Source organism: Diorhabda sublineata, chromosome 5 (genome assembly GCF_026230105.1).
Source record: "Diorhabda sublineata isolate icDioSubl1.1 chromosome 5, icDioSubl1.1, whole genome shotgun sequence".
NCBI classification, from domain to species: Eukaryota; Metazoa; Arthropoda; class Insecta; order Coleoptera; family Chrysomelidae; genus Diorhabda; species Diorhabda sublineata.
The window spans coordinates 1,927,339-1,939,966 of record NC_079478.1 but is presented as its reverse complement, the minus strand read 5'-3'; the positions used below and the strand labels follow the sequence as shown (position 1 = coordinate 1,939,966).

General features: G+C 33.4%; 2 protein-coding genes across 2 annotated transcripts; one reads left to right on the top strand and one right to left on the bottom strand.

Annotated features, from left to right (window-relative positions):
* Positions 1-2,082: 2,082 nt before the first annotated feature.
* LOC130444361 (potassium/sodium hyperpolarization-activated cyclic nucleotide-gated channel 4-like) lies at positions 2,083-3,762 on the bottom strand. Its single transcript, XM_056779450.1, has one exon. It carries the CDS (start codon positions 3,760-3,762, stop codon positions 2,083-2,085), a length of 1,680 nt encoding a protein of 559 aa, XP_056635428.1.
* A 3,058-nt stretch (positions 3,763-6,820) lies between these two features.
* On the top strand, positions 6,821-10,274 carry LOC130444360 (potassium voltage-gated channel subfamily H member 6-like). Its single transcript, XM_056779448.1, is given in 2 exon segments — positions 6,821-8,410; positions 10,197-10,274. Coding segments are annotated over 2 exon segments (1,668 nt in total).
* The last annotated feature ends 2,354 nt before the right edge of the window (positions 10,275-12,628 follow it).

Genomic DNA, 12,628 nt, shown 5'->3' with positions numbered 1-12,628 from the left:
TTTGTTCTATTTATTTTTAAATAAAAATCGCGTTCTAGTTGGCTTTAGAAGTTTTTTTTAGCTAAATCTCTTTGGAAAATTATCGTGTGAGAATCGCATTGATGAAAATAAGTCTTAGTTACGATTTGGATGTAAAAATAATATCCTTGCTAGAGATCCTTCATCAGGGGAAAGTATTTGAATGAATTTAACTTAAATAGGCCAAATTAAAATGGAAATAAAATTTTTCGGTCTCGCTTATTAATATTGTAAGTCTAAACCAAGTTTGAGATTTATAGAATTTATAGAACAGATGGCGTTTAATACTTCGTCAAGAATAAAGATCTTAACGAACGGATTGCTTAAGTAAAATGGGCAGTTATATGTGACTTCTGAATGAATCCGATTTTCTTTTTAGAATCGTTTAAAAATAAGAAAAATATTCAGCAGCCATTTAAAGATTACACCCCCAATCAAATGTAAAAATATATTGTTTCGAGCTTCTCGAACTTCGAATGCTTTCAAACGCGAGTTCGGTCAGATTAGGTCAGGTTAGGTTACATTCTGGATATGAAGCTCATATAGAACCGCACCAACAGAAGCAGTCCTAGTAATTGCTGATCAGTCACCTCACATCTTCATGCCGCTGCAAAGAAAGAAAAGAAACACGTTCGAAAGAAGTCATAATATGGACACCACAAACAAAGCAGAAACGCTGAATGAAAGTAAAGAAAATAAAAAAACAAAAACACTAATACCAGTTATGGAAAAATGGAGAAGCATGTAAACCCAATTCCTTACAGGCCATGGCAGCTATAGATCTTTTATGTACAAAATTAGACAAACTAATGATGATGGACGCACTACTGCGGAGAATTGGAAAAAAGATAGAGAGATAGATTTATCAGATCTATAGAGGGAAATATAATACAGATGATTGAAGAGACGAAAAAATGGAAAGCAATAGGCAAAATCATATAAAATTTCGTGGGACAGAAAAGTAAACAAGAAATTGGAGATCAATTTCAATAGACGGAAAAAGAAGTTGATACTCCCCACCTGAAGTATTACGAGAGTAGTTCCAGGTGGATACAGGGTGGGAAAGAGGTTTTAGTCGGCCGAAACCCCGTAGAAAACGTTAACCAGACACATTCCCTGGTACTTCAACATCTCTCGAGGTAGTCGATGGCAGATTTCGTATACTTCTCTATGTAAAAAGGTTTAAGTTACGCGAGATAAATCTTGTTCTTCATTTTCGATTTATTTTGCGAGTACTTACAGAATAGCATAGCCAAATCCTGACGCTATGGAAATGATACTCCTCAGTTATAGTATATACGAGGGAATATATGAACTATGTGCAACATTTTTGAATTTCTTAACTCATTAGGGATGAGAGCTTTGTTTCTCAATAAATATCCCTATGGTTGCTTTGTAAACTGAGTTTTATGAGTATTTACGCGAGGTATCAACTTTTGAGCGCTCTTAAACCTCCATAAATACCTTTAATTGACAAAAAATATTACAAAACGTTTGTGAAACTCCCAATAAAATATATCTGTTGTAATTTTGTAATAAAATGCAAAAATAAGAGGTTATGAAGCAAAAAAAGGAAATTTTTCAGAAAATGTCACATATTTATGTTGGACAAAGCAATTTGCTACAATTTACGTTGTCACAAATTTTTTATGTGATTGGTAGTTTCAAAGATATAGTGAAAAAGGCGTTTCTTTACCTTTTTCTTAGATGGCGGCTGCAGAGCAAGGGCTGCGACCTGATAAACTCGAAGTTAAGGTCTTAGTAACCGCCCTACATATCCTAAAAGTTTCGTCGCGTCCTCAGAAAAACGTAAAATTTCACTGGACTATACTTACTGGCTCCCTAGTGAGATCTATTACTAAATCTGTAAACTATATCTGTCTGTATATTCATTGTAATATAGGAAAAATCAGGAATTATGTTGAATTTTTTTATCGCCCAAAAAGAAAGCAATAAAATATTCCATATTGTAACTAGAAAAATATATTAGCAATAATTAAATAGTACAAGAAAAATAATATTTAAAATTATAACAACAATTAGAAGTGTATGAATTTGAAAAAATCACATGTCCGCATATCCGTGTCTCAGTTGAGGTTTTTCCAACAATTCACCTTTCTGCAACTGTGTCATAACAGTGTTAGCTTTCTTATGATACGTTTTGCAGGTCCTATGTTTTCCTTGTCTTTCGAGTAATAAAGCTCTGAAATATTTCGTAAAATGTTCTTGTTTTGCTTCAGTCACCAGTTTTAAATTTTTATAATGGATAGAATAAACTTCTGTGGTTTCTACAGAAATAAATAGAGAAGAATACCAAGGCGGTTCACTGGGCGACGATCTTATCATCCCCAAAACGTCCCCTTCTCCTAATATTAGGAACTGGATTGCGTCGTTCGTATAACCCGCGACCATTCCAGAGGAAATGAAGAATATATAAGGCTGTATATCGTCATAATTTTGAATAACTTCATGTGGTGAAAATATGTGAGTTTTCATATGAACGAAAAGTTTCGATATCTCGAATCGATCCAATGATTGTAGTGGAGGACATTTTGCTATCAAATGTTTCGCTCCGTATATGAACAATTCTGTTTTCATCTGTTCTGTTAAAGTACTCAATATTTCATTTTCGTTGAAATACTTTTTTTGGTAAGTATACTTCATCCTTTCCAAAATGACCTCTTGTATTTCCTTGGGTACTTTCATAGTCCTCATGTAATTATACAGTTGGAACACCATATTCTCATATTCGCTCTCGGAAACGTCTGAATATCCGAAATAAATAAGTACTCTCGCTATAACTACTAGTGTACACATTCTACCGGAAAATGTGAGAACAAACAGCAAAAGTTGTTCGATGGGTTCGGTTACAAGATCAAAATGAGTTGATCCAAGAAAATAGGAAATCACAATGAAAAAACAAGCGATGTAAGTACTTCCATTATATTCCGTGAAACTCAAGTCCTTGCGATTTATCCAAGAATTTTCAGGAAAATTTTTATTATACCGGTAGATATGCGTTGGTACCCAATACATGAGGCTAGAAAATCCATGTAGAATAAATGTTAATAATAGTGTGTTATATAAAATAAAAGCTGAATGATTGTTTGTACCTAACAAATTCAGATAATCATCCATAACATGATTTAACGATTTGAATCTGATTAGATAAACGAAGAAACTAATGACATTAGTAGCAATTTTCCATAATTCCAGTTTTGTTATATAAATATATTCCTCAACAGCCAAATAAGCATCTAATATGAAATATGATGTGATGTAGTTTCTCGCAATTCTAGATGGTTCTAAACACACTTCTTTGGTTTTCTTATCGATATATCCAGTAAAAAATCGTGTTATCATTATAATAATATGAATTGCATCCCTTATCACACAAGTTTCAAAAATACCTGAGGGTTTCTTATCGGCATATATGATTAAAAAGGTTCTATGTAATAGCAAAATATATAAAAGTTTATCTACAAACGAGGACAATTTACTAAAGGGATGAAAGAAGTGGCTGAAATTCGAATGAACGTGTCTCCTCAACTCTGCTCGCATAAAAGATGGATGATTGTAGAACTTCTTACATTGATTACTTTGCATATTTAATATTATAAGAGAATAAAATTTTCTTGATATTCTTGCCCATAAACCAGATGTTGGAGGTAATGGTTCCAGCGCTACCATCGTTTTTCGACGCCGAAGTACACACGCATGTTCGACGGAAGATCCTTTTCCCATTTTTCAAAATATATATATATTTCATAAACTAACTAATGTCAATTTTTGACACACTCTCACTTTACAGCACAGTCTTATAGACGGGTATTGAAACCGAAATTAATTTCTATAGAACACCGTAGTTCTTGTATTGTCCGGGTTTTAAATGTTTGAAATAGCCGTGGAGCGGCGTTGCTGTCTAGGGATTGACGTGATTTGACATAAAGCATACAAAGTTATACAATGTCACCTGTGGTTCAATTAATTTATTTTTGTTTTTAATTTTTATTATAATTTATTTAAAGCTGAGAATCTAATTTTTCGATTTTATATCTGTGACATAATCAATACGATACATTTTAATACTGACAATGACAGGTTGTCATTGTCAAATGTCAAACAAAAAAATATCGTTTTTGATAATCCCGTCAATGAACCAAATTCATCAAAAGTATGATGATCTCGACGGAAATAGATACTTTATAGATTATAGAGACAGTCGGAAACGAGCCAGTAAACAAATCGAAAGTTTTGAACATAACCTCAAAACTCAACTCTTATTGTATATTCCGTGCGTGTGTAATGAATGAAATTCGAATGAATGTTTTATAAACGTTATCTATGCTGTTAGTAATAATTAGTTACTCAACAAAACACACAACGAAAAACTAACCTACGTCTAAGATACTGATATTTTACATCGTACAATAAAAACTGGTAACATTTACTACATTTTTCGCAATCACACTTATATTTAGTCGATTTTGAGTTGACACAAAGTTTTTTCCAGCGTTGTGATCACCAGTAGCTTCGATTCTATAAGATGCCGATTTGTTTGCATCATGTAAACATGAAGTTGATGATGTTGATGGTTGAGATATCCCCGGAGAAAACATTTGACCTATTTCCCTTTTTTTCTCGATAGAAATGTCGAAGTAGCCCTAGGCAAAAGAAGAGGATCTCTAATCGTAATGCCGTTTTATTGTAACCAAATCACCATCTGCATTCGTCAAATGAGTGACACTGGACCTTCGAAAATAGTGACCATTATAAAGCTCAGAAATTGACAATTGGGTCTTTGACCGTGGATTCTTCTAATGCTATGTATATCAATTGGACTATTAAGGCAATAGCCGCTATGATCCATGATACAATACTTGATTCCTCTGTTGTTGCAAATAGCTGTAACGTATTGTCTTTAGTTTTACGTATAGATCGTCTATAGACATCTTAGTGACCACTCCTCTTCGACAAGCATAACCAATACTGAAAACAACCTGAGGTTGATGAAGTAGTAAGAATTTATATAATGTGCAAATCCATATATAATTGAATACCTACTTTCATTGCCAAAATACAAGTTAAACGTTAAATGTCATTAGGTAGATTTAGGCAAGAATTTCGGAAAATCGAGATACCCAGTTATAAAGTCGTTTAAACTTATTTATTTGACATCTTAAAACTCCTCTCAAAACTCACATATGTTTCGATGCGAGCAACTTTTAAAATCGGGGGTCAAAATAATTTATTTATTTATTGCATTTATTTTGCAAATAACTCGTTTCCTATGGGTTTTACGCTATTTGTAATCATTATCAATATTGTAGAGAATTAAATTCTCTACAACTTTTGTCTAAAATGTTTTTTCATACGGTGAATCGTTTCTGAGATAGAGGGCAGAGCGCGCGTGGTTAGAGTCTCGTCTGAAATCAACTGGTAGTCCCGATCAAAATAATCTTTTATAAAGTTTATAAATTATTGCTAAATATATAAGTTACACACAATTACATTATATTTAAATATTTTTTGCTTAATTATTCATTTCCAATCTAGTATAAATTGATTTAATAGCACTCACCTGCTCGTGTAGTTTCAAAATCGTAGAGAGAAAAATTTTAACCATATTATAATTCAAATCTTATTCATAGTAATTATTTTTAAATGGATAAAAATAATAGGAAAGAAATAAAAATGTAATTAATGTTTATTAAAAAAGTCATTCGATACATTTGTGATTGTTAAAATTAAAAAACCAACTCAAAAATAATTATTAGGACAATGAATTCTAATTTCAATTTTCTTCTTCTTCGTCGTCGTCATCTTCCTGCTAAACTGGACAGTTTCCTTCTTCAAATGCTGCTGGAAGTTCATCCAAATTATTCTTATTTCGATCGGGACTACAGTTCACATCAAACGGGATTCTAAAAAAAATTTTCAAACAAAAGTTGTAGAGAATTCAATGCTCTACAATATCGATAATACAAATAGCGTAAATAGAGAACGAGTTATTTGGAAAAAATGTGCAAAAAATCGATTTTTTTGACTATTCACCCCCGATTTTTAAAGTTGCTCACATCGAATCATATGTGACTTTTGAGAGGAATTTAAGGATGTAAAATGGACAAGTTTAAACGACTTTATAGCTGGGTGAACTACTTTAAATGACTGGATTATGAACTTAACTTCCAAGGAAGTGTGAAGTTTTGAATATGTGGACCTCATCTCTTTGGAAGTCTGCCAGATAATCTTATGATAGTTGGCTTTTACTTGAATGCTTGTTCCACAACCCGAATCTCCAACAACATCTAATATGCGTATAACTTCTTTGGGTTTTATATTTAGTCAAGTTAATGAAGCACAGGAGCACCGGCTTATTGTACTCTATACCTTTTTCTAAAATTTATCTCAGTATGAATATTACGTCTATTGTGGATCTGATGTGCTCGAAGTCTCGTTGCTTTTCATTCATTTCTATACTTTGCTAACAAAAAATTTGATTTTTCTTCATCCCTCTGTCGAAAGTACTTCCTATAAGGGAGAGCATTACACTACAAGGGACGAAAGTTGAATTTTCGGCCCTGCGCGTCATGATTCCCGAGGCGAAGCAACAGAATCTTGTGCACTCAGATCTTCGCTTGGTTTTTAAATCTTAAAATCCCCTCTAAGTATCTCCCGGAGTCATCTCCCATGGTCTATGTCTTCCCAACGAAGCTATTACTTAGTTTACACGCCTCCTATTATCTGTTATACATATTGGACTATATTGCACGTGTCAATTAATGTCATTATTAAAATCATAATGTCGTTACACGATACAGTACATAGATGTTCTCTTCGATTGATAGACACTAAACCAGCACTTTTACCTTTGGGTCCAGGTTCGGGCTGGTACCAAAAATTTAGTAGAGCAATGAAGAAGCTTACGGTGTTGAATGAAAATGATATGAAATGTCGGAATTTCCTGAAAACTGGAGCCGCGTTGAGAATCGAGAAACGGCGACATGCATCAAGCAAATATTGGTACATAATCCATCCGTTTAGTAAGCTGAATAGAATTATCGAGATAACGTTTTTCATTACGTTGGTGCACCGATGGATATTTTTCATGGATAATATCGAGGAACCCGATAAGTATTTACGTACAGCTATAGCGAGAGATATCGTTCATACCATTATCATGATTAGCTTTTTTTTCACCGGTTATGTCAAACATACAACTAAAGAAATTTATATACATCCTAAAGACACTATCAGGCATTATTTTGTGACTTACTTTTTCATAGATTTGTTTCTATTGATCGAAGAAAATCGGGTTAGAACGATCGGACACCTCCTTAAATTGTTGAACTTGATTAATTGGCGAGACACGATTATTGCAACGGTGATTTTTGTTAGTTTAGTGTTGACTACAATAAGGTTTGTAAGTGTTCAAAACGTTATTACGAATTCTGTGGAATATTTCGGTTTAGGTACAGCTGCGAGTTTTATAATTAAACATGTTTGTACTTTCATTTTCATTCTGCATTTTTTCACGTTTCTTCTTTTCGTCATTCCATTTAACATGTACGTAACCAACCAAAAAGTCCCTCCAGATTCGTGGATTAGTCAAAGAAAGTTGACTATTGATAAATATACAGCAAACACATACGCGGAAAGTTTCCTCATAGTAATATCTTACTTTTTTGGTTCTAACTATAAAATTACTATCAAACAACCATACGAACAACTGCTTCTGTTCTTGTGTACTTTCACCGGTAGAATCTATATTCTTTTTGTAATAGGTACAATTCTAACCAAATTCGGATCCAGTGATAAAGCCGATACTGAGTACGATAACATAATAACCCAATTTAATAGCTACATGACCGCTCAGCATGTTCCTAGCGATATTAAAGATCAAGTTATCGAGAGATTTGAATACAGTTACCAAAGAAAGTTTTTTAACGTGGAACAAATGATGACCATCCTAACTGAGAGACTGAAAACCGAGCTGTTCCTCTTTGGTGCCAAGCAGTTGATATCTTCTAATAAATTTCTGAAATCTCTCAATGTATCCGATCTGTGTTGGCTGTTTTCGCATATGAAAACTGCTGTAGTTGGTAAAAATGAAACCGTAGTAGATTATATGCATTATGTGAATAGTATATACTTCGTTTTATCCGGTACTCTCGCTGCTTATTACAAAGATTTAGAAATTTTTCATGTAAAAGATGGTGATATATTTGGAGTAATTATCTTATTCAAAAACGAAGCAAGTCCCTACAACGTTATAGCCATTGAAACTTCTGAAATATATTACGTCAAGAAAAAATGGCTTGACGTACTTTTAGAAAAACATCCAGAAGCTTTCAAATATTTTAAAACGATTTATGCCGAAAGAATGAAGAAATTTCATGATGTAAAAATGAAAAGAGAAGCGGGGGAAGATGGGAGAGAATTACTACGGAAGGGACTACTGCTAGAGAAATTGAAAAGAAGAGAAACCGAAGAGTTTGAATATAATAATTAGACCCTCAATACAATTTCTTACATTTATGTTCATAATTGTTCTTAATAAAGACATTCAAATTTCCAAATTGAATTTTATTAAAACACAAGATAATGGTATAAACTTTTGTGTTAGTATACAGGACTCAATACATTAAAGTTTATGTGCTGATATGGATATTCAAAATAATCCTCTGGCTCCCCATTAGTATACAACCCTTTGCTATATTTTTTGGTTTCATTATGAACACTCCTAGATTTTTTCAAAATGATATTCCTTATTTTCCGTCCTGATTTGTATCTTATTTCCCTGTTTATTTCGTTGTCGTTGCATATATTATATATAGTCTTTTCACCTTGCAATCGACTCTTTTCTTTGATTCCGCTTCCAATCTACTATACACTATCTAATTCTGTATCTATTCAACAGTACAACAACATCTGTATAACGTAAAATTTGATGATTCCGGTAGTAGATTAATCCTTGTGTGCTTTCCTTATGATTGCTTCCAATGTGAAGTTGAAAAATAGATAATGGGACCCTCTGCTTCATCTTTAAAAATTTTTTTGTAGGCTATCTCTACTATGATCTCAGTTTTATCCAGAATCAGTTTCCCCGTTCTTATAAGTTTTATTGAGACTTCTAAAGCTTCATACAATTTTGTATTCTCCATTCTATCGTAAGCTTGTTCACAATCTATGAACAGTATATTTTGTTCTTGGTTTTGGTCTTGGTTATTGCCATCAACTGTTTTTAAGGTGAGAATCTGTCGTGCTTCGTCCCACCCTGAACCTCATTCATATTCACTAACTTCTGAATTGGACCAAAAATTTGTAGCTCACATCCAGCAACACGAGTTTTTTTTCATCACTTATATTTAGCTTTTTAGCAGCAGCTTATTTTTTCATTACTAAGTTCATGGTAAGGTTCATGGTAAGGAGGAATTTGTGAAACGTCTTGGTCCGTGTCATGAGAACATTTGTCAATTTTGTGAATGTTTCATACGGCTTTACCACTCCATAAAGATATATATTTGCTCAATAGCCCATGTTTCTTTGTTGTTGCTGATGTCTTCTTCTTCTTCTTGTAGTAGGACGAGGTCCTGTCAGGTCTGTCATCTGCCCTCTTGTGACGCCGATGTCCAGCTATCGTACCAGCGTTTTGGGGGCCTACCGATTGGGCGTCTTGTGTCTGGTTTCTGTGTTTTGGCCCATTTGGCAATCCGTTCTGGAGCCATTCGTTCTACATGGTCTCTCCATTGTCGGCGTCTTGCTCTTACCCATCTAACGACATCTTGTACTCCCAGTTCTCTTAAGGTATCTGTGTTGGGTATTCTATCGTGGAGTGTGGTACCCTTTATTGTTCGTAATATCTTCATCTCTGCTGTTCTCATTTTTCTCTTTGTTTGTGTTGTGTCTGCCCTTGTTTCTGCGGCATAGGTTAGTATGGGTCTGATACAGGTGTTGCTGATGTGGGATTTTTATTTTAGTGTTGCTAATGATGGTTGCAGTTTCAATGCGTTATTCTGTCACTATTTGCTATGATTATTTCCTCCAGGAAATGATGTTTTTAAGTGAGTTCAATCTACTGCACCTATACACCATCTGCAGCTGCTGTTCCGTTTGGGGAGTTTTAACCATTTCACGTTAATACTTTCTCGATTACCCGGCTTGCAGTAGACTTTTTCACATTATGAATTCTGCAAAGATATAAGAGATTTAAATTTTATGAGTACACTCACTCATCTCATGTTTTTTTTACCTAACCGTATTTCTGCAATAAGAAATTGAACATTTCCTTCAGTAACTCGAAATTGAGCTATGAATTCCCCCTAATTCCATTGAAAAAAATGGAAATTTTCTCTAGTTTTCTCTTGGAAATAGTTCTAGTTCTGATTACCACACTTGGCTACTGATTAAAACAGATGAAATACCAAAAATTAGTTATTAAATATTTCTTTCTACGGTTCGAAAAAACGCAAAGAAATTTCACTTCCTGCACATCTTAAGTAACTTCTGATGAACAGTACCACTAACCATTTTATATGTCAAAATTTTAAACCGTAGCAAGAAAATGGAAGATTTACATACGGATACAATTGAATGAATACAGAGGAGAATCTTCTATGTAAATGGGAACTTATATGCCAATAGATCATGTTGGGGACCTATCATTGGAACTGAAAAAGGCAAAACTGCCGAGATGATCACATCTCATGATAAATTATTATATTATTACATTTTTATTTGACCACAACTAATCTTTATCTCTTTTATTACTTATTTTCTATACACCCATTGAATAAAATTAGAAGAATTGTTTCAAATACTTCGAAATAAATGTATTTGATTATTGTTAAGCAAGAAGAAATTATCATGGAGTTGCAATTCACAAAATTTCATTCTCAAGACATTGTAGGAATTCGTTATCTACGTATTCTTTTATGGCATTGCACGTTGTCTTGATTCACATTAAAATTTGATTTGATAATATGTAAATAGTATATTTTGGAGTTTTGATATACCCTATATACTCTTGCATCAAAATAATAGCAAGGAAAGTTACTTTTTAGACGACGCCATCTGAAAGTTGTTCGTTCTGTATTCATTTACATACCGAAAGTTGCGTTTTGAGTGTTCCATGTAGTGAAAGTGACAGTTCCGTACTGCAAAGCACTTTGGAGTAACTCTAGCCACTTCAATTTTGACAGTTGACAGTTTCACTTCGATGATTTTGCATAACCTTAAATTTTTAATTTTCTGAAATTATTTGTTTTATCCTTGTTGTGTTGTCTAATTGTGTTTAAATTAATGAATAACAATGATGAAAAAGAAGAAAGCAATGCGGCCGTTCTTAATTCTTAATATCTATAACTGATAATGGAATTTATTTAGACTAAGAGAAAAAAGAATCCTTTGAATTAATTCAACAATCATTTCGGTTATTTATTGATGAGTGGACTTATTAATTGGGTAAGAAAATATTTTTTGAGACTTCGTTATAGGTATACACTGATATCAATTCTCACTCTTTCTTTGTCTAAATCATTAAAAACCGCCCACGCACCCAACACCTTGCCCCCTTTTTGATACACCTGAATAATAAACAGTCCATTTGAATGTAATAAAAATAAATGATGACTAGACTGAACTTAAGATATCCGTTGGGGATATTTAAATAGCCAACTATGTGTTTAATGAGATGAATCAGTTTAGAATGGTGTAATCAACTATTTTTTAAGAAGAAATAGTATAAATCAAAATGTTTCACTTGAGAAATTGTGGAATGTAAGATAGATACAACCCTCATAACCTATGAGTCAGAGGTAGTTCTAAAACTTGTTTTCAATGGTAACAAGTTTATACGTGTCTGCTTTCAATACAGCCTACCATAGCCTGTGATCTTATTCTAGGACCCATCCCTGGAATGGCATTTTTTCCTTAATCTGTATATTGTTACAGGAAATTTCCAGTTTCCAGTTGTGGCAGCTTCGTCTTCTTTCACATCCTTTTACATTTTCCTGTCGAATACTATGAAATCATCTCTTCCCACAGGGAGGCAATTTGATTGTTTGGATAGCAATTCGAAAATGTATTTGACACTTTCTCTCTGGGCTAATTATGCAATGCTAGTTTTCGGTACCAAATTTAAATTTTAGGGGTGATTTGGCTGCTTAAAATTGATGAATATGTAAATCCAAAAATGATTCTTGAGCGTTATTTGTAGCTAAAAACATCTTGTCTGTTTTAAATGACATACTACATTCAGTAATAATTGTTTTAAAACTATTTAAGTTAATGCCAAATGTAAGCGTCTTCTCGAGCTATTTTGCGAAAAAGATAATGACGATTATGTTAAAAGTTTACTTTCTACTAAAGTATGACTATATAAAAGGTAACGGCTTGACACTTTTAATGGTTTTTAAGGAACAAACCTGAAAATGAAGTATCTGTTAACAACCGAAGGAGTAACTTCGAAAGATATTATCAACAGAAACTCTCAGCAGTTTCATTGGCTAAAAAAATGTTACTGATACCTCTTTACTTGCTGTTGTCCATCATCTGTATGGTTATAGATAGTTGCCTATAGCTGTTCCTTCGACTAAGAGATCCGTTAGTG